A 22,380-nucleotide genomic window follows, 5' to 3' on the forward strand; every position below is an offset into this window, starting at 1 on the left:
CGCAGCGGCCCGCAATCGAACCGTCGACCTCGTCCCCAGCAGCACAGCCACAGCTACAGGTGACATAGAGGTCAACATGCTTCGTTTTAACTGCCCCGTCTATTCAGCATGCGATTGTCTCAGCTTAAGACTCGCTTTCGGTTTCCGCCAAGTAAGCTGAGGAAGACTTCCGGCATTTCGTGTACGAGCAGGCACGTCACTGTCTGACCCGCCCGGTAGGCAAGGGCCGACTCATTCGCGTCGTTACGAGCGCGCTAGGGAAACCAAAGAAAGAAAAGGTAAACAAAACAGTAAAACGAAAAAAAAAAAAAAAAAGGTGACGTAAAAGCAGCAACCTGCGACGCGACGGTGAACAACGTAAGAGGGAGAGGGATGGGGAGGCGTGCGCGGCCGTCGTCGCCAGGCAAAGTCCGCGATAAAGGATAGGTGCCGCGTAATCTGATTTGCGCCAGCGTACGGCGCGCCACCTATGCAGACGTCGGCGGCGACGGCAAGAACCGAGAGGGCGAGGGAAGGAAGAAGCCCCGCGAGCTTGATCCCACCACCACCGGAGTGGATTCGGTGTCAGAGCCCCCATCGGCGACCGGCAGCGTTCATTCCCCCCTCCTCTCTTCCCCCTTTCGCATCTTCTGTCAGTGGTAGTACCCTCGGTCTGCATCGGTCGCGCGCTCTCAGGTTCGCCGGCATATCGAACATCCACCCATTGTCCGCGGCGCGCTAGCCGGCTAAAGAAGAGACGCGGATCGTCCGTCGCAAGGGCGCCTTCACACTACGCCGTGAAAGGGCCCGTACACGCCTTCCCACGTGCGTTTATTGCTGGGAACTATAGCCGTCGTAGCCATATCGTTATAGCCTGGCCAGACGGTCTCTGCCCCTCCTCTCCTAGCGCGGACGAGAGGGCCGCGTCTTCTACTGTTCCCATCCTGTCTTCTACGCTGCTCTCGGCTACGAACCTGCCGTGTCCGGGGGGCGTTGCAGTAGCGACGAGAACATCGTATTTGCTTATTAGCCTTGTCATTTAGCACCGGCGTTTCTTCGACTCGGCTTCGGTCGGTGCCCCAGTGTAGTTCGTCCCACCGAACTGTCCCCAAAGCACATCGAAGCGAGCAAGCAGCGAGCGAACGCAGGGGAATCGAGAGACCAGGAAGCTTTTGGCGCGGACCTTGACTTGCAACAAGCCTCGTCTTCCAGTGTCGGCGTGGCCCGTGCAACGCCCACAGTCCAAGAAGCAAGCCCGCCGCAGAGCCGGTCAACTCGGAGCGTCGTCGTCTTCGGCCACTTCCACGTCGTTCCTTCGCAGGTTCGCTAAACTCCCCGTATATTATAACGCAGCCGCGATGCGTTGTGCTGGCGACGAGCGCGCATCCTGTTTAGAAAGAATACGCTCCCTGTAAAGGAAAAGTTGCGCGGCGGTGTTTCCGTAGACGGGACGGGCGCTGCCCGGAAAAGTTGCGCCGTGTGTCCCGTCGTCTTTAACCACGCTGCGCTCGGTGTACGGAGGAAAAAGAAAGCCGCGTCTCTTTTGCGAAACCGGTAACCCGTTGCCTGTGCTTGATAGGATGCGTATTGTGTTTACCACCACTCTGTTAAGGAGGCCCGTTTGTTCCTGATTGACAGGCAGTGGCGCCCTCTCCGCTTGCAGCGGGAAGTGTTCGACTGCGCCGAAGACAAAAGGAGACCCAGCCGTCCGCGGTTGCACCCTTACCCTTCGCTGCCGTCTCGACGCCCGTGCAGTTTCGTATTTCCCGCCGCCGGCTGAAGCCAGTGACTCCCGTTGAATCGAAGATGTCTACGGGACCCCGACAGGGCGTGTTCCTGCTCTTGCTGCTGTCGGCGACGCTGCTGTCGAATCTCGCTTCGGCGGAACTCAAAACAGGTGAGCCTCTGCCCTTTCGCTTTTCGATAATGCCTGTGCAACGGGCGTGTAATCTTGGCGCTCGCTATAGCGCTATCGTCGTCGACCTTTGGAAGGCCGGGTGCAGAGCGAAACGATGTTACCGCTGCCGAATGTAGAATGATTTGGGGTTGTTCAGACTGGGTAACGGCTCAGACCTTCTGCGCGAAGGGGGCTCGCAAATTCAGCGGATAACGCTTTCGGTGACCATTCAAAGATGACGTCGGCACAACGTCGCGCACCGCTTATACTGCTGTTACACGTGCCCCAGAGAAGTTGAAAGTCAACCCTAAATTTCGTGGGTGAACGCCTTGTTGTCTGCAAATACTTGCAGTGGGGTCACGTGGACAGTTTATTCTTTGAGCGGTGGCGTCACAAGCTTGTTCCCAAGTCTGAAAACGCAGTCAATCTGCACGGTGTCTTACCGAAGTTTGGAAACATTTATTTCGAAGCGCGGCATGCTTGTTCTTACACACTTGTACTTTAGAAGGATGAAAGGCAAGCTGTGTGACGTAATCCGCCTCCTTGCTATACAGTGCCTTGAACAAACGGGTACCGATGCTAATGCGTAAAATTAAAGCACGAGACGTGTCATGTCGTGATAGCACTCCGCGCAAATGTGTCGACTCGTGTGCGTCATTGAACTTGCTGCATCACCTTGTTTTACAATCACGCAACGTCCCTAATTTCTCTACTGGTAGTAGTACTTCTGCCACTGTAACGGCAATTAAGTGCCGATAGTGGTATTAATATAGGGTTGCCGTCATATAGCAGCCCAAGTGCATTCAGCTTCTGTTCGCGCGAGGAATTCGCCGCCGTTGCCCGAGCACCCGGAACAACGTTATGAAAGCGATGCTCTTCTGCTGCTCGTAAAGTCTTGGCGACGATAAGATAGCGGACTTGAGTAGCCCGAATGGGGCACCACTGTTGTTGCGGAATGCCTGGGCTTAAATGTCGGTTGAAATCTTCCTTTTTTGTCACGATAGCTCTCGGCCCTTCATACAAAACCCGCTGTATCGATGACTGATAGAACGCTGCAGAAATACCTGCAATATTTCAAGGATGTGGTAGATACTGTTGCCGAAGAAACGGCAACCTTCGGAACATGCTCGCGAAAATCGGGACGACTTACTGTAGGCGGAGGGGTAAGGTTAAGCGGCTATTGATTTGTTATTAAAGTATCTCCTATATGTAACTTTTAGAAGTAAGGAAACATTGCGACTTTCAGGTCTCCTTTTGAACACCTTTTTTTTTCCCGTTGCTGCGACGGTTGCGGAATGAACGGGTACGCTGGAAATGCTCGCGCCTGTCTAAATGCGAGGAATCGCTCATCAGAGTTCATTGAACTTGGTTAAATGGATTCACGCGTTTAATTCTAAGCGTGATAGCTGTAACGCATCTACTGAAAAAAAGTTGAGGTATGCAGATTTTCTTCATGTAGCGCAAAAGCACACGGACGTAGAAAGGAGACACGCACAAGCGCCTGTGTGTGTCTCCGTTCTTCTTCTACGTCCGTGTGCTTTTGCGCTACATGAAGAAAATCTGCAAACATGTTATACCAACAAGCCCAAATGTCTTCACTGAAAGTTGAGGTAGTTCTGATTGAGCATGTGTAACGCGCTGTTCTGGTTTATACGTTTTTCGAGCACTGTGTAACCTATCTGTAGTTCGTATAAGCGACAGTCTAAATCAAGGTTTCAGTAAGTTATCAATCTTAAGCTTCAACGTTTTGTTGGACAGACGTCCTATCTTGATGCGGCTGTAATAGTGTGCTGTGTGCTAGGTTTCTGCCGCAACTGCGATAAACATCCAAATTCCAACCGAGCGTGTTCACGACACCGGCGAGGAATGTCCTCGCGCTATCTTGTCGCGACGGCAAAGGGGTGCACGTTGTCAGCCTCTCGGGTCCGGCGATAAAACGTGCTCATTTAAATAACGAAGGTTAAACGTCACGGTCGTGGCGGATACGAGGCATGAAAGGATCTTTGCCAACACATCGATTTTGCATTGGACGCCACGAACTGTTGGACACGCCCTCTATGCCAACAAGCTATCAACCAAACTAAACAAAGCGCGACGGAATTCTATACGTTAGAGAAGTACACAGTCGTCATTCTTTATGAATGGAAACACGCAACCGCGTGGCAATAAGCCTCGTCGTCAACATGTCGCGTGGCCCGGCGGTGAGATGTGAAAAGGCGAGTGCTGCCGTTCCTTCTCCTGTCTGCACCACTGCTTGCGTGTTTCCTTTTTTGTGTTGATACTGCACGCGAGCGGATAACGGCAGAATCTGATACGGCAGCCATGCTAGCTGTCGTACTAACTGGGCATCTCCGATTATTCGTTTCTGACAGTCCGGGACTGTCCGAGGCCGTGCTTTCAGCCAATGAGGGTTGCGTATGCAGCTGGCCCAGTTAGCTAAGGCGTCGCGCTGCTGAGCACGATGTCGCGGGATCGAATCCCGGCCGCGGCGGCCGCATTTCAGTGGAGGCGAAATGCAAAGAACGCCCGCGTGCTTGCGTTGTAGTGCACGTTAAAGAACCCCAGGTGGTCAAAATTAATCCGGAGCCTCCACTACGGCGTTGCCTCAGAATCGGAACTCGTTTTGGCACGTAAAACCCCAGAAATAAGCGTATGCAGCGTATCGGACAGTCCGCGACTGTCAGGGACGGAAAAATCGAACAGGCCCACCACTATTTCCGCAGCTGCGATAGATAGAGCGCGTCCATTTCAAATTCAAATAAACTAGTTCGTTTGCATTCGTGCCACAAGGGTTGAGGTAAGAGAACGGTACGGGTTGCAAACATGTTACGTAACAGTGTCCTCCTCTCCCTTTGTTTTCGCCTCTCACCGCGGCGCCTCGCAACACGTGGCCGACGAGGCTGCTCGTCACGCGCAAGGGTGTTCCCTTTCGTAAAGACACCGATTGTACATATGAGACACTGCTCTCAACTGTTTGTTAGCGGGCAGTCCTCAAATACACGAAAGTTTACTCGATGTTTTCATGACGAATTTTGACGCACAAGACATTGAATCAGGCGTCATCACCGCTCAGGTCAGCGACCACTTACCTATCTTTCAACTTGTTAATTCATCTATGTTGCCCTCGCGTCTTTCTAGAGATCAACACCTCACATTTCAGGATATTAACCCATTCGCAGTTGATAAATTTCGCAATGAAATGTATTGCGCATAAACTGGGCAAGACGTGTATAACGAAAAAGACTGACAAAGCGTCGACGTGTTGTTTTTATCAGTTTTTCAGAGCGCTTACAGAAAGTAACTTAAACGCAAAAAAAAAAAAAGCCGAAAAAGGCAAGGAAACCTTGGATTAGTGACAGTGCCTTGAAATTGATCAAACAAAAGATGCTCTTTTCAAACAATTCCTAGGCACAAGAGACGCAACAGATTTAGCAGAGTTTAAAAAATTCCGGAATGCAGTTATTGGTATTCTAAGGATAGCAAAAGTGCAATATTTCGAGAAAAATATTTAATGTCGAAACGATAATGCGAACCGATATCACCTGAAAAAAAACTAAGTTTACTTCGTGTAAACAATGAGCGAGTAATGTAGAAAAGTTAGAAATAATGAGTCAACATCAGGCATGGCCTTGGCCGACGCACGGCAAAGCTGACGCTTTTAAGTTATTTTGTGTCGCTGGTGAATAGTTAAGATCCTCGTGGCACAGAATACGTAAAACCAAAAAAATATTTTAATGACACAAAACAGTTGTTGTCGAAGGCAGTAGCCGGCAGAATATTACATCGGGGGCAAAAATTTACGGTGGCTTGATTTAAATCTATAAAAGTTGAATGCGACCTTTAAATGATAGCGTTCCATACTGGACTGGACACTTTATTTGGCTCCTGCAGGGCGCGCTTAGGGCGTAGCGGGCGTCTCCCACATAGGGACCGACAGGGAATACCTGGCGGCCGCTTCGTGGGCCTGCTGGACGTTCCATAGTAATGTGGTTATCAAATGGATAGTATATTTGCCGTAATAAGTAGCTTTTGTTAGAAGCAAATTGGGAGGACGTTGAGTGAGGAAATGGTGGTCCGCTGACAGATTTATGTACGAGTAATTCAAGTGAATATTTCTTTAAACGTCTTTATTTCTGCATTTAATAGGCGAACCTTGCGGCAGAAAAGGGGTGCTCTATGGGGGTGGGGCAGAGCAGCTCCACAGATGTTGGGCCGTACCTCTGGCCGGGCATGCCGGGAATACCGGGCACTTAGGGCTCGGGTACGAGCGCGGGTTTATAGGTATAGCCTCGCTGGTGACAGAAACTGGCCGGTCTGGGCTCGGCGAAGAACCGCCTCTATCCTTCGAAATGTGCTGGGTGGGCGGCGATATAGTTTCTCAGGGTTGGCCAAATGCTGGAGAACGTTGCGGTGGTAGCACTGTGCTCGGTGCCATGTCTACTTAGTGAGTGGAATGATAATACCCCGAGAACTGAGCAGTATAGATGGGCCTCTGATACGTGTGATAACTCGAATTGCCTGATTTAGGGTATGTTTCAGTGGGAAAAAATGTGAAGAATGCATGTTCCCCCATGAAGATACACATTAATCTACGTGTGAACTGAAAGTGTAGTAAATGTAGATGACGTGTTTTCACATTAAAAATGTTTTATTGATATAATAATGCCATCAGCTCCTTTTAGGTAAGGGCAAAGTATTGCTTGCGTTACGAAATGATAGTAAATGCTAACTGTTTCGCTAATGCTCATTCTGATTTTTGCGACCTCCTTGAACGCTTTAAATACGAAGTGATTATGTAAAATAGTGGACGACATTTAGTTTTTCTTTATTTCGGCGAGTTAGTTGCACATTATACAACATTCTAAGAACAAATTATTGTGTGGTTTATCTTCTATCTTGGGTTTATCTAATATTCATCCCAAACTTAAAAATCCTCTCCGACTATCCTTCAGCACACGTGTAAGGTACGAACGTAATTACTTGAAGATAAAGAAATCTAAAGCATGTAAGAAAGTTCTGGTGTGGAAACTGAAATACACGACACGAACCCATGATTCTGCCGCCTTCGAGAAGGCTCTAGACGATCTATTTTGTTCACTCTCCTCCCGGTTTTTATCGCGCGATATCGGCCCGCGTCCATCCAAAGTGGGCGAAGTATAGCGAAAGAAAACTATCGCTTTGAAAAAAAAAATCAATTCGTTTCCATGACTGTCCAAACAAGCCGTGCGATTCGCAGCGCTGTTGATATACCATCTACACTTCGATAGCGCGGGGTGCTGTATTTTTACAGCGCTGTAAAAAATCAATCGTATAATGTCCGGCGATGCTTTCGTCAGCTCACCCTCCTCCCACCCCATGCATGGACCGATTTTTTGGTCGCGTAAACTGGGCCGGTGTCGAGGTAGCGTAATCAAATATCACTTGGTGGGATGACCCTCGCGGCGGGCGCATTTTGATGGGGGTAACATGCAAAAAAAAAAAAAAAAAAAAAAAAAAACGTTACACTTAGACTTGTGTGCACGTTAAAGAATGCCGGGTGATCAGAAAATAATTCGGAGTCCGTACCCCAACTATGGCGGAGGGCCTCATAATCAGATATGTTTTTTTTTGTTTTTGGCCCGTAAGACCCCAGAATCGAATGTTTGGGCCTATATTGTAACGGGATCCCGGCGCCTTCAACGGGTTTCAAGCGGTACACGACACACCCACATCTCAGCCGTCCCAAAACCAACTATTCCCCTGACCCACTGCTACTCTATCCTTCTGCTTGCCCTTCTCTTCTTTCACTTGCGGCGTTCTTCGTTACCGTTACGATATTGATACCAGTGCGCAATGCTTCCTCGATTGCAAGCGCTTTGATGTGCTTGACGGGCAGATCATCGCGGAGGCAGGGTGACGTCGCAGCACCCAAACGCCTCCTAGCATTGACCATCTGAACTAACCAATAAGCGTCCCCGGCAGCACATTTTAGTCAGTCTAACGGGGGAATTATCGCTTCAGATTGACGATCATTCTATATCGTAGTTTCTGGCCAATTTTCTCTGGACTCTAGCGCGCCGACGCAAAGCATCCACGCGGTCTTTTAAACCCGCGTTGCATCTTGTGCAACGGAAATCTTTCCCTTTTTACGTGTCTTCTTTTCACTGGGAGCAATGGAGCGCAGGTGTGTGTCTGGAGATAAACCGCTGAGAGCTACTCGAAAGGCTTCTTTTTATGTGTGTGTGCGCGCGTGCATACGTTATCAGACTTCGACCCGTACGGCTGCTCTTTTCAGACTTCCTGCTCGTTCTGCCTATCCTGTAGGGCGCGCGGCTAGGAAGCACTTGTGGGCGATATGCGTACGCTTGCTTGCTTTTCTTATTTGTGTGTGTGTGTATGTGTGGGCGTGTGTTTGTGGGTGCGTGTTTGTGGGTGGTAAATGAATGTGGTGTGTTTGAGGCGAAAGCTTGAAAGAGAAACATTCTTGCGCCTTCCAGTAGTTTGGACCTTTAAGTACTTTTTTTTTCTTAGATTCGAACTACTTAATACAAGCTCACTGCATGTGAGGCTATGTGAAGAGGTATTTACAGTGTACAGTAGAACCCTTTTTATAATGAACAGGCGTGCCCGCTAAGATTAGTTCGGCTTACGTATCCTGTAGTTGAATACATCGAACCTCTATAACGAACTTAAAAGCCAACTATCGTGATGCATTCGCAATATGCGGTTTCGTTATCTCCAGTGAAAAAAAAAAAGACAAGGAAAAAATAGTTATTGAATACATGCATGCACAACTGTTTGTATATTATAGCACCAATTTTTTCCCCTGTGCCTTGAAGTGCTGAGCACCACAACCGAATGACGTTCTCGATTCGTGCGACTGCGTTGATCTTATCCTGTTCACTTACATTTACGGCCTTATTTCGCCGGCAGAAGACGGGCTCATGTTGAATATATCCGGTGTCAAGTACGTTATGTGCGAGGTTTTTTTTTGTGCATAATCTGCTAGTAAATTTCGCGCCTGGTCAATGTAGAGAACAAATTAACTTTATCCGACTTCGTTATATTGGGGCTATACTGTACAAAAGGAAGTTGACAAGAGGCCGTGGCTGTTACAACTGTCATCGCGTTGGGGTACACCCGTGAACTGTCGCGCTGCCGTCAGAAAAAGAAAAGTACGAAAAAAAAAATACTAAACGTACACAAGGCAAGAACGGATGTGAATTCCGTGAAGCAGACGCAGCTGAAAAAAAAACAAACAAAACAAACACACAAGTAAAAACTAAGTGCGTAAATTGTTCGACGCAATTTGCCAGGCGCGTGAGAGGCACGATCATCAGGAATTGATCAGTATTTCCACCTCCGAACTGTCGTTTTGGAAAAAAGTGCGCATTTGTGAACGTTCACGAAATTTATTTGCAGGCAAGTTTAGTTTTCTTGCTTCGTTTGCATCAGCTTTTCGCGTCCGTCGTTTGCTATCAACGACTGGGTCGCGCATGCGAGGAATGTTGCAGCGTTCAAGTGACTAGCACAGGCAGCTATATGGGTTCGATTACAATACTTCGAAAGGATCGGAACTCTCGATTTAACGAACGTGGGCTCGCAAAATGCAGCCGAAAGCGAAGTTCGAGCTCTCATGGCTGCACAAATTATTTGAGATTTGATCAAGTGCTCTTTGTCGCACAGTAGTACTAGTGTTAGTGCCCGTACAATCTGGTTATCGTCAAACGTTGCGGTACAGCAAACACACCCAGCGCGAAGACGTTCACGAAAGCATGGCAGTTTCTCCCGAAGCGCGAAGCACTGACATGCGACAGCAAGGTTTATCGTTGATCTTTAACTTCTCGGACGTTGTTCTAACTGTACGCGGGTCCGACTAACACGGACGTGACATACGTGGTGCGCCAATATTTGACACCCTTAAAAGCGTTAACACGCCGTGTTGGGCTTGTAATGACATCGTGTAGGGCCTGTAACGACATCGCGCATGCTTACACCTGAATTTACAGCTGCGTTTCCGCTGTAACTCGGTGTAATACATTTTTTCAGACAACTTACAACGCGTAATCTAAGTAACTTTACTGCGGTGTAGCGTTTACGATGTACATTCGCAGTTGCCCATGGTTTGCACTATTGTCGAAACGTTCAAGTTACTTCACTCCAGACATAAGCTTTCTTACTGACGCCTTTGTTCTCTCGCATCAATTACTGCATGGTGATTTGTGATTGCACATGCACAGTTCACTTAAAGCTCTTCGCATAACGCCCTACAACAGAAACACCCTACAAAGGAATAATTTATTTAGAGCTCTGAGCACCCTCAGTGTTACGGATTTGACCGCATGCAATATCGTATCTCTTGTGCATCTCATAGTTCATCGAAAACTGACCTTAACAACATTCTCATTTCGCTCCTCACTTCGTAGTGTCGAAAGCGCGTCGCGTTGCCGTTGTTTATTGCCCAAGGTAACTACTAATTACTGCCGAACTACATTGCAGATTACAGGCCCCTAAGTTTGCAACAACCTTTATAGTAGTCATACTCTACGAATAACGCAGCATACGTTCTTGAAAAAAATTGAAGCAAACATTCATTGACGATGCTTAACGCTGCGGCGCGTGCACGTACACAATCTCATTTTTTATTGCGATAGCAATTATGTGGACACTCCAAGCGGATTTCTACCGTCGTCGTCGCCGTGAGGTTCCGCATAAAGTCCAAGGGCGATAAAATCGTCGCCGCGCGCCGTATGCGCGAGTGAAGGTGCACGGGGGACGCGCGCTATCACGGAAAGCGAACGCACGGCGGAAAGCAAACGCGACTTCCGTCGCGTGAAAGGCCGTGGTGGTATGAGGGAGGGAGGGAGGCGGTGACGCTGTGATGCGGCACCAAATGGGTATCTTGCAACCGGGCGCAAGGGCAACTGGCCACTAAATCTCCCACGCGAAAGGAGGAAAGCGGGAAGGCAGCGTGGGAGGGAAGGGGGGGGGGCAGCTTCTACTCTGGGCCAACAACAGCACTTGTACTTTGCCTGGCTGCGGCGGTCGCCCGCACCGTCTCTTAAAAGCGATTTCCACGCGGCTCTGACCTTTGTATGCGCTGTGCATTCGCCGCTCAGTTTTCGTTGAAGCGATAGACCGCATGAACCTTCGCTCGCTGCGGTGGCTGCACTTGCTGCCAGCGTTTTGACAGTGGTTGTCTGCGGTCATTGAGCATGATCTATTCGTTTGCTTGTGCGCGCTGACACCACGTTTGTTAATTCAGTTAGTAAGCGAATGTGTCCAAGTTAATGCAGCCGATAAAGCTACTTACTATCCCTACTCCGAATAGCTCTCTACTAATTTCCTATCGCAATTGATGCTTCGCCTTTCGGGCGAAAGTGTGACATTTTTCACTCTTAAGATTATGTTGACAATGTAAGAGAAAATTTTGAGAAAATACCGATTGTGTGCAACAATTCTCTCTGCTACTGTACCTTTGTTTTACTTACTTTAGCTGCTTTTGTTATGTAAATACGCTGTACAAATAGCTCCTGCGATAAAAGTACTTTCTGAACAATCGTTAAGAACCCTTTAACAAATTAATTGGGCCCCGAAAGTGTTTAAGTTGTACAATTACAAAAGTAGTTAGTTTTACGCTAAAGTAAGCTAAGAGCCTCAGGTAGTGAACATTCATCGCACAAGTACTCCGCTGCGGCGCCTATAATTGCACACTGCGCATTTTCAGAACCTTATAGGTCTTCCACCTTGCGAGATCATTTTATCTATCGCCAAGAGTGTGCTTCAACAGTGGGGCTTCAGAGAAAAGCACTTGCCATTTTAAAACGTTTTCTTGAAAGGAACTAATATCATAGATTTATATTAAATTTTGGTGCCCTGTTGAAAGACATGTGTGATGTAAGAAGCTTGTGTTGTCAAGTAGTAGTCTCATGTTATGCATGTCTACTTAAGTTTTTTTTGCATTCGTTTGCAAAACTGCGCCTTTGCATGTGTTCTTGAACAATTAGCACTTGGGCTTACATGCGCATGTATACATGTAGATCTTCTCGGGGTGTTTGGGCTTGTGCACAGAACTTCGTTAATGCTGACTGACTATTCTGTGATAGATCTGTGACAGCGTGACACATTTTGTGATAACATTCTTCTACAAGGTGTAGCCGGTGCCACCTGAAGGCGCCAACTTCTCCTATTACTTCACGGTCAATAAACAAAGCGCGTTAGAAGCAATAACACTGATGAAAGTGTTCAAAATGTGTCTCGAACATCTTGAAGCAGTTCTAAATTGATATGTGCTGCAAGTTCGAATATGTGTAAGTTTTAGTAAAATGAGTTGGAAGGTAGAAATCTGGGGTGTTTGATCACTGCGTCAGGTGTGCTGAAACAAGGTTTTCACTCGATAGACTTAATTGACGCCCGAAGGGGCGTCAATTCAATGGCGTTAATGTGCGTTACGAGTGTTTGTCATGCAGTCTTCTTTTTTCAGTTGACCACCGGCCGAGTCGTTTTTCGGCTCAGATTGCGCACCACACCGAGCTTCCGTACATCCGGGGTATGACCACTGTCCAAAGTATTCCCCGCTCGCTAGTTGCGCCGCTCAAACAGCATGTCACGCCGGTACCACCTACCTGCCTTCCGTACGCAAACATGCTTTCTCGTCGTCGAGTATGCTGAAAACGTCCTTTACGAAGCGAAAACCCTCTTCGGCTTGCGGGATCAGTTGGGGTTACCCATATGAAAATCTCGTATGCTTTCGTGACCCACAGCCTACTTTGATTTAGATGTGGTATCATGCACGTTGGAAAATCGTTGTACCGATCAGTCAATACGTAGTGACTTGACAGTCAATGCGTACTTTACGCAGGCGAACGCAGGGCGAATGACAGTTGCATATGAGCACCTGTAACAGTATGCGTGTTTCTCTTTCAAGTTGAACTAGAATAAAGGAATCTAGGCGCTAAGAATGTAACGCGCACCTCGCGTGCTAGGTAGGGATAGTACGCAGTGTTACGCCATTATGTGGGCCCGCGGTGGACCAACCACGGTGCACCGTGGGCAGAAAACGATCGTGTACGTAATGAACCCCAGGTGGGCAAAATTAATCCGGAGCTCCCTGTATACCTCGGCGTTTCTCGTAGCGGCAGAGTTGCTGTGTGGCGCTAATTGTCAAATAAAGCCCGGTAGGTCCGTCAACCGCAGGAACTATAGACAACACGAAGATGGCCTTCTGCGCGGAGTTCCTTCTTGGAATATTGGCCTGGTACCTTCTTTTGACTATCCAGCACGTCTATCATACTTCTATCAGATGACTATCCGGTACGTAAAGAGGGATAAAAGTTTAATAAAGAGGCAGAGAGGTCGGCCTGAGGTACGTACCACTAAAAGCTACTCTGCGCTGGGGGAAAGGGAAAGAGGAACCGGATGTGTGACGAATGACAACAGTCGACTCCATAGCCTTGAGTCCAGCCCCGTACTGTTTTTTCTAAAGAACAAAGCCAAGTAAGTCCTGGGTGACCTGAAAAGTAGTTAGTCCTGGGTGACCTGAAAAGTAGTTAGTCCTGGGTGACCTGAAAAGTAGTTAGTCCTGGGTGACCTGAAAAGTAGTTAGTCACGCCAAGCTAGGGCTCAATACAAAGTCCTCTGACAATGGTTGGATGTCGTGACGGGCTAGTGTCAGCCATGCTAAGTGAAAATCGCTGCGCTAGGTGTACTAAGCAAGACCATACTTTTTGGCCTTCCCGTGCACAGTACACTCTCGTTAAGATGAAGTTGAATGGACAGTGGAAATCTGTTCGTCCAAAGTTCGTATTCAGGGTTGATTCACACTGAAAATGAACTTATCCTGGTGCGTACAAATATTCATGACCCGCCCAACGAACAAAACAGCATTAAAACAAAGACAGATGTCGACATCTATTGTATTTGTATGATACGAAGTATCGCTTTATGCAAATTTAAGTTATTGTCCCTTGTTGGCGCTCTGCACACATATGCGATGTCAAGAGCAAGCGAAGTAGATTTTTTTCGTCGGCACCGCTTTTAGATCCCCACTAACATTATAACATGGATGCTTTATTCTCTAATACAGGCTTGTGGCATGGTGCTTTATATACTAACCTTCGCTTCGGTGGCGGCGGTTTGGTGGTTGGTGCATGGCGTCCTTCGTGTCGCATCTCGTGCTCGGTGCTCTATTGTGCCTTCTGTCGCAGCCGTTGCAGGTAGACTTTGTCCCTTTTCTTATTTGCAGACCCGCCGGAGCCTCCAAACGACGTCCACGAACCGTTGCCCGGTGAGTATGACGTGGCAATTCGCAGGCGTTTCTAGACTATCTTGCAAAGGCCCGGCGCCGTGCTCGTGTTAAGGCCAAGCGCTTGCGCTATTGGAGTGGATTCATGCGGCACCTATACACTTTCTGCGCGAGCCTAAAACATTCAGCCCCTTCCTTTTATTGCGATAGCAAATGTGTGGGCACCCCAGTGCCCGGTGCGAAACTGACGATTTTCTTGTTTTTATATATACATTTGTAACGCGAGGTCCCGGCGCGTCGCCGTAGTGCCCTCTGGACTGTTAAGAAACTGCTGCAGCATGTGCCAATCATGAGCCGTACTGTACAGTATATACATAGATATCTTACATAAATACCTTACATAAATATCCTATGTAAGAGCTTATACGCTCGATCTATTTTCGTTTGGCCGCAGGAGCAGTACGTTTAGAGGGAGACCTAATTACCTCGGGGCCAGCTCCGATGCCGCCTATTCAAATGCATGTAAATAAGTTGAAATGCTTTTTATGGAACAACCCCTGGACTGATTTTAATGAAATTTGTTGCACTTGAAAGAAAGTTAGATTCTAGTGACTGTAGGAAGCAGAACGTTTATTTACGGCCTGTGATTTTTTTACGAGAATTGCCAAAATTTGCTAAGTTAAAAAAAAGTAGAAGGAAGTTTACAAATTGGCATCTCTGTACCAAAAACAGATGTCGCAGTTCTGTGAAAGGAATCCGTTGGAGCATCTAAAGCGGATGATGTTTATATATGAATGTATAGCTTACGGTGAATTTGTTACGTTACAAGGGTTTTGCAAAATCTTACTGACGTTTTAGGGGTGTGCTTCAGCGCAATTTATAATACATCAATTCTTGTACTCTTCGAGTAATATTAAGGTGCAGTTTGCAAGATCGCGATGCCATTTTTTATTGCCCAGTTCGAGTTGTAAAGCTTAATAGTTTTGTTTTAAAAAATTTGCAGTTTTCATCAAGTTTAATAAAAAATCGACGGTCTAAATAGAAAAAAATCAGCTCGCTAGACTCACTAGATTTTAGCTTTTTATTTTAAATGTAACACCTCAAAATTCCGTGCAGTGGTTGCAGAGAAACGCGATTTCTCCGTTCGAATCTGCTTACATAGGATCCACCGGGGCTAAAGCTTCCGCTGGATATACCATATCGGAGCACAATCCTATATTCAATTAACTCACTCGCTTTCTGTCCTTCCTCTTTTGTTTGTCTGATCTCTCTCACGCATTCATTTCTCGCTTCATTGTTTGCAGCACAACGCAGAAGGCAAATTGTAAGAGACATTCGAAACAAATAATCGTAAATTTTCATTAGTAAGCAACCGTTTTGTGTCGGCATGCAGATTACTACGACACCTCGGAATCGCCCATCAATGGTGACGACACAGCTTCGACTACCGAACGCCGTAAGTCCGTTCGTAAGACCGTTTGCGTGGTCTTAGAAACGCAGCAGGCTTCGTTGTGCCGTGGACGCTAAAATAAGTACCTCGGTTTTTTTTATCGATGCGGCGACTTACTAGCGCGTACAACCTCTTTCGTAACCTTAACCGCTGTGCAAGCTGATGGATCGCTGCCGCATAGCCAAGGAGTTGTTTCCCTAACAGTTAAGTTCTGGTAACACGTTGAAATGCGCGCCGATGCGCTATCTCCATTAGGAAATTTGTAAAAAAAAAAAAAAAAAAACAAAGCCGGTCATGACAGATATGAAGACGTGGTGGTGTACACTACTGGCGGTGGTCTACAGGTGGGTTTAGCCTGGCGATCGAGGTCCGCCTGAAGGTCCCTTAGCGTCATTATAGAATGTTATTACGCGTCCAGCAAGAGCACGTGACGCTCAGAAATGAAAGGTGTGATGCTTGAAAGCTTTCCCGTGTCCTCGCATTCTGGGCAATCATTGACATTCGTCTTTCAAGGCTGGATAAGCGGTAGATGTGTGGGAACTCGTAAGTCACGTCAACAGTCTAGCTGTAGGGACGGATATCAAAATAGGGGGATAAGCGTAATGTTCCAAGAAACGCTGGTGTACCGTGCTTCGAATGCACGTTAGAGAACTCCTTCTAGTAAAAAAAAATTAAACCGGAGCCTTGTACTGCGACGTCCCTCACAGCGATTGACTCCGCAGTTTCACGCCCCGCAACTCTCTCTCGCCGGCTTGTCTGCCATATGCGCTGGACTCCTTCCTGCTTACTTTGTTCACCATTTACTGTTCTCTCGCCGATAGAACAAGAGACCACGTGCCATACTCTTAATTTAGCCAGCCTCTCTGCCCCAATTTAGTCCCACTAACACTTTGAACTTCATTCGCAACAAGTAGTTTTACTTGATGCGGAAGCCCCCTTCCCCCAAGGGAAAAAAAAAAAAAAAAAAAAAAAAAGCTGCCATAGATGACCGCTTGACGGCGCTGGGGGCCATCTTACTGGCAGATAGGCAGCGTCTTATCGTTCCGTAGTTGTAAGCCGGGATCGTCCGCACGCGGCGATTGAATGCGTTGTGTTCCTGACAGTTTTTTTTCTCTCTCGATTTCCACGTCCGTTCCGCACAGAAACCAACAACGAGGCCAATGAGATCCACGCTGCGGATGGATTGGGCGTTCCTGATCCGCTTCGGCTTCCGGGACCCAACAACGCTGGTAATATGAACTGCCGCACTTGGCTTGGATGTTTTGGCGTGGTGGTGGCAGTGCTGGGTATACGAAGCCGCGGTTGACTATCCGGGACGCGGCTGCTTCTTTCCTTACGGCATCGCAGTGCGAAAACGCTCCAGCACATTTAAATGGCGCTTAAGGCAATAAAAAAGTTGTCACTTTAGCATGCGTTAAAGAGGATGAAGGCGATAGCCTGCGCGCTCACGAGACGTTCATTAAATTACTTGACATTGTCATTCGAATGCCTTGTTACTTCCTGTTACTTGGTTTCTCCCATAAAAGGTCATGGGTTCGTTTGCCTTAGTTAGCTCTGCCTTGACAGTGCCTTAATTAACTTCGCCCCAATTAACACCAAAGGTGGAGGGAGGGTTCGACTACCACCGATGGTCGTGGGTTCGAGGGCCTAAACTTCGCCTTAATTTAACAGAAATGGTCATGCGTTCGACCATCAATGATGGTGCCATTGAATTTTGGTACCATAACGCTGGACGGTCAATTTTTCGACCCATGACCTACCTAAGGCTTTCGTCTAAGCGTAGATAACGCATTCTCTCGGCTTTATTTCCATGAATTTTCGTGGTATTGGGTTGATTAATAGAACATAATGGTCAAAAGTTCCATTTGTAATTTCACTCCCAAACCCCCTACAGCGCCAGTACGTCGTGTGACGTCATAAATTTCAGTTTTTTGTTTCGTGTTTGGGCCTTTGTGGCTCCCCAGAAAGGTTCTTGAATCTTGACAAGTTGTCGTTGGCTCTTTTATAATGTACAATGTAGCCTATTTTTACCGATAACAATTTTATTGTACGCCTGAACAGACCGCGTCAAAATCCATGACGTCACAGCGAACTATAGTGCGGGAACGTCAAGGCGGTGTCGCCACCAGTCTTTATAATTTCTTGCTTCTTTTCTGGCTTACACCGTGCCTTTTCTGACGTCAAGAATGACTTTTCTTATTGATATTGCAGAAGGGTAATTTACTAATACAGCTGAAATAACTTTATCCGTTAGGAGCCGATTTGAGGAGCACATTAAAAGAGCACCATTAGTCAATGTTAACCCGATACCATTTACTGCAACGATTCTTTTCTCTTTCCATTGTTTTTGCTTTTCGTCTTTGGATGGCATGACGCCAAGCGTTTGCTAATAGCGCCTCTATCAGCAACTCGTTGCGACGGGTGATTAAAAATGAATAGAAGGCAAATAATTCTGACATAATGCAACACTGCGGGTCCTAGCTTTGGTGCGACGTCCCTCGTGGGTTGGCTGTGTAGCTTTGAGAATTAAATGGACAATAAATGAATTAAAGGGACGATAAATTAAATTATTGAGCCAAGTAAGTTCAATAGATTATTCGTATAGAAGTCTATCAGTTTTCTGTGTGCCAATAATACCAGGTTTCTTTAGCTGCACCAAATTAAAAAAAATTGCCTGACAGATAACGCATTTCTAACCTGGGCTAAATTACTGGGCGAGGCGGCTATTACTTTTCCGAGAAATAAAAAAATACGTAATTGAATAATCAACATCATTGCACTAATTAACTTCTAAATTGATTACATTACGGCACATATTTCAGTTTACGAATAGTTGCCGGTGAGTTCGCGAGCTGGTGGCTACGATGCTGCTGCGCGACCTGCAAGTACTCTCACTTCACAAGGACTCTGTTCTGGTCGTCTGCAGAGTTAACAAGGAAGACCAGTTCACCGCAAACATCTAAGAATCCGACGAGGAAAAAAATAAATAAAAGAATGATTCAGCTGTGCTTATTCACTGTTCGATATACTGTAAGCCCCCAGTGAACGCCGCATGTTATGTCGTGTTGGAAGAGAATTAATGATGGTCGGTAGGCTCTACAGGCCACTTATGTAGCTTCTTTACGAAAGCCTGCACGGATTTAATTGCAACGTGCGGTATGGCAGCCAGCGCGGTCCCCAATCACGAAAATACGTACAATTATATCAAACGTTGTTCCTAAACGCTAGATCGCAAATTATGGTTCGTTCTACCATCTTTTTATCCAAGGATCGGCTGCCGCATCGCTCATGGTGAGGAGCTCTACAAGGTCGACAACGACCCTCACGCCGTACGACCCGCCGAAGAAGCCACTACAGTACCAGGCGTTTCACAAGTTTGATTACAGACACCCATCCCCGAGGCCTTACTCCTTCGGTAAGCAGTGGTAGTAACCCTCGTCGAGGGAAATTATCGAGCCGTATTTGTCTCATTGACAGTGTCTGCACCATCAGGGGTGACTTGTAATGGTAGTGGTGGTGGTAAGAACTTTAATTCGTCAACAGAAAATAATTTCTGAGATTACATTTGGGCTTCTTAATGGCTTCGTGAGGTGGGCGACAGACCGTGTCTTACGGCGACTTCTGAAGCTCATCACGGCGCGCAGTTAAACCGCAGGTTCCGAGCTGGTAACCGCAGCTTCCCACTGCGCTCAGTTGGATAGCTGCCTGGAATAAATGTGCAAGCACTCCGTCAGTTCACTTATTAGGCCTCAAATGCTTTGGCAGCAGGCTGATACTTGAGATGTGGGTTGAGACAGTTTAAAATTGTAGTTTGCTTATATCTTCGGGACATTGGCACTATTGACAAGTTTTTCGGAAATGGCCCATACTGACACGTGTGCTTTCTCTTTCTCCGGTGACCGCTTTTCACCGGTTGTGTTAGGCGTGACTGCTTGGCGCGGGACGAGCCGGCAAGTGTCGTAGGTTACTCGAATGTTACCGGTATAGTTCTATCCATTGTCTGTTGTGGCCGAACTTTGTGTAGTCTGATTGTGTGCGCCGCGCGAATTAAGTGGTAATTTCTGAAGGCACACGGGCACAGATGATGGCGCTGGAACTTTCGATGGGTCATGTAATGGGCGCGGAAGCGCTTGGCCCGCTGGTAAAATTTTCGACGATCGCCGACTGTGCTCGCCACAATCCTTGTGCTTTCGAGCGTAACCTGCGTTCCTGGGCACAGCTTCGCCCAATAAGGAGTTAGTTTCGCGACTCAGTTTCTGCTACTGTCTTTCGCCGTCACTGCAACGTCGCAATATGCGCACTATAGAATGGCCGAACGTCATTTTCACGTTGCCTTCATTTTGAATGTAAACGCACCGAACTTTATTTTACGTGTAAATACCAAGTGTATACCTTTTTCGCGCCATTTTGTGTGTTGTGTCACACCATTTTACGTTGCGAGGTGGACATTCCCAAGCCTTCATTGAAAGAAAGGGCAGCCGTGTTGCTGACAAGGGGCACGATCGGAGATCTTTGTTTGAAACGCGTTGCCGCAGCCGCCGTAACCGCAGCCGCCGTTTGGATCCAATACAACCCACCAGAAGTGCCATGCGAAGCCGGTCTCGTAGCGAGCGAATGACCGCTCGAACTTCACATCTCTCGTCGCGTTCTGCTCCTAACACGCGACGGGCTCGTAATCGATATGATTGGCAGGAGCGTGTTGTCATTTTGACGTCCACAAAAACTAACTCCCCGGACGGCAAACGCCCGGGGAGTTCGCCGTTTGGCGATTGGCTGCTCTTTGCCTCCCGTTGTCACAACCTTTGCATTCTGCCACTGTGTGACGTTGCAGCAGATGAACAGAACGCGAAACGAACAAAGATCTCTGATCGCGCCCCAGGGAGTGCGCTTAAAGGGATACGGACCCAAAATCTGCAAATTTTACGAAAATGCTGAAAGTGAATCCTCAGTGTGGGATTACACCGAAAAGTAGTCGCTTAGCTCAATTTTAAGCCGATGGCGTTATTTTTGGCGTTTTTGTGAGCGCGAGCCTCGCCGCCCGACCCGCGGTAGTTGGAAGGCGTGACGTCACGACACCCTCGTCGGATAGCCAGCCGGCCGGCCGCGGTCTTTCGAAGCGCGCCGACGCCGCCATCGCGAGCATGGATTCGAGTTCTGGTGCCTCTACCAGCGATGAGTACACGTCGGAAGACGAGGACCATTCCAACTTGGCAAGAAATATTACCGCTTACGGTTACGACCCTTCCGCGTCAAGCGACGAAGTAGAGCAGGCGGCCGTGGAAGTTATGACGTCAAATTTCTGCTTCTGCCGGCGGCCACTTGGAGGCAAGGTGCAACAGAAAATCGCAAAAAGATGGTTCTCGTTCTTTTCTTTCAGAGCAGCTTGCTGTATTCGTCATTTTCAACAGTTCAACTTTTGTTCCGACGCAAAAAACAACCCGCCAACTTTTGTGTCCGTATCCCTTTAATCGACCGGAAGTGCTGGATCGCGATTTTGCAGCATTCCATATTGGGCACTGGCTTCGAGACGCATGCCGTTAGTTCCAGCTATGCGTGTTCACTTAGCGAATGCGCCCCGAGTGTTTTCAAGAAGCCGTTTTTTGCATCGTTTCGCGCAGAGATTTTTCATGTTTCAAATAAGAAGGCCCACCCTTTCTCCCGTATTTTCCTCCCCTCACCCGCTTTTCTTGCACATGTTCGCACACCGATCCGGCGTGAAGAGAGGGCTTTCAAGTGCGACTTCGAGAAACATGCGTGCGGCATGCGGAACCAAAAGAACATCGGGCCGCACTTCCAGCTCTTCAACGGCAGCATCGCAGACAGAACCGGTAAGCGTGAGATTGCGCTATGCTTCGCCAGCAAGTGGCGTCTACAAGAAGTCGCAATGTTGTAAGCATTAGTATGAAATGCAAAAAAAAAAAAGAGGTGAAGGTGGTTGTCTCCCTTCCATGTCTTCCTGCGGTGGTCTTTAAGTCGCAATGCTTCTTGGATCCCCGTCCTTGTAATGTTTACCTCGTTGTGGATGAATGGAATCCTGTTATATTATGAAGCCTTCACATGCAAACGGATTAGATTGGATGGATAGATGAGCATTCCCATTGAAGCGGCGTGGCGACAGGCAATGGCCACTCAGCTCGTTGCTTTTAGATTCTACGTTTATGGGATTTTAGGACCCTCTGTTCGTGTTTCCCCCATGGTTCGTTTAAGAACAACGGTCGGGCCAGGGAGCCTAGATGCAAGCGCTTTTTAGACTTTCATGTATGCCCCTTTGGTTAGACTAGGGTGCCTCAATACTCTCCCGAAGAGGATATTGCAGCACCCTACATAGGTAAGGCTAGAGTTACTGTATAGGCTCCGTACGGGACCCATCTACGGTAACACTGGGTTGGGCGGATCAGGGGGCTTAGGCTGGACTAGGCAGCTCACACACTTAAGAAAAAATAACACCTTCGAGGGTGGATTGGATGTCAAAACACCTTTTTCGCATACTTACCTCTACTTGAAATTTTGTAAATGGCTGTAGTTGTCAGCTGAACACCCTTATGCATTCTTTCAATAATTTCAGGGTGCTATTTAGAAGTTTTTTCCCAAACATGAACCGCAGATAATTTAAAGGGTATTCGCGCACTTCCGAGATTTCAAGCAAGTAAAAAGCCAGAAGTGTCTATTTTCCAGCGCTTTCAACTTGGGCCCATCGAAATAGCCCAGTAGGTGGCTGTAAGTAATTGCCTGGTAGCCGCCCCTTACTAAACCGAATTGACGAAATAAAGTTGTTTCTTCCTCCTACAGAGCTTTGCGCGAAGTCGTTGTTCGAGCACGTCAGATGGTCAC

At 47.5% G+C, this 22,380-nt stretch overlaps 1 protein-coding gene across 5 annotated transcripts in view; it reads left to right on the forward strand.

The window, feature by feature from the left end:
- The first annotated feature begins 475 nt into the window (after positions 1-475).
- LOC119466148 (uncharacterized) overlaps positions 476-22,380 on the forward strand; it is a 39,534-nt gene continuing 17,629 nt past the window's right edge. The window contains exons 1-8 of one of the 5 annotated variants that reach the window (XM_037726642.2): positions 476-1,300; positions 1,618-1,876; positions 12,339-12,404; positions 14,100-14,141; positions 15,493-15,555; positions 16,692-16,778; positions 18,818-18,964; positions 21,270-21,377. In XM_037726642.2, the coding sequence (XP_037582570.1) occupies positions 1,786-1,876; positions 12,339-12,404; positions 14,100-14,141; positions 15,493-15,555; positions 16,692-16,778; positions 18,818-18,964; positions 21,270-21,377 (604 nt within the window). In that variant the 5' untranslated portion in view covers positions 476-1,300; positions 1,618-1,785. The remainder of the gene's footprint in view (positions 1,301-1,617; positions 1,877-12,338; positions 12,405-14,099; positions 14,142-15,492; positions 15,556-16,691; positions 16,779-18,817; positions 18,965-21,269; positions 21,378-22,380) is intronic. The other 4 variants (XM_037726643.2, XM_037726644.2, XM_037726645.2 and 1 more) reach the window with 4 other exon arrangements.

This window comes from Dermacentor silvarum, chromosome 10, assembly GCF_013339745.2.
Source record: "Dermacentor silvarum isolate Dsil-2018 chromosome 10, BIME_Dsil_1.4, whole genome shotgun sequence".
Lineage (NCBI taxonomy): Eukaryota > Metazoa > Arthropoda > Arachnida > Ixodida > Ixodidae > Dermacentor > Dermacentor silvarum.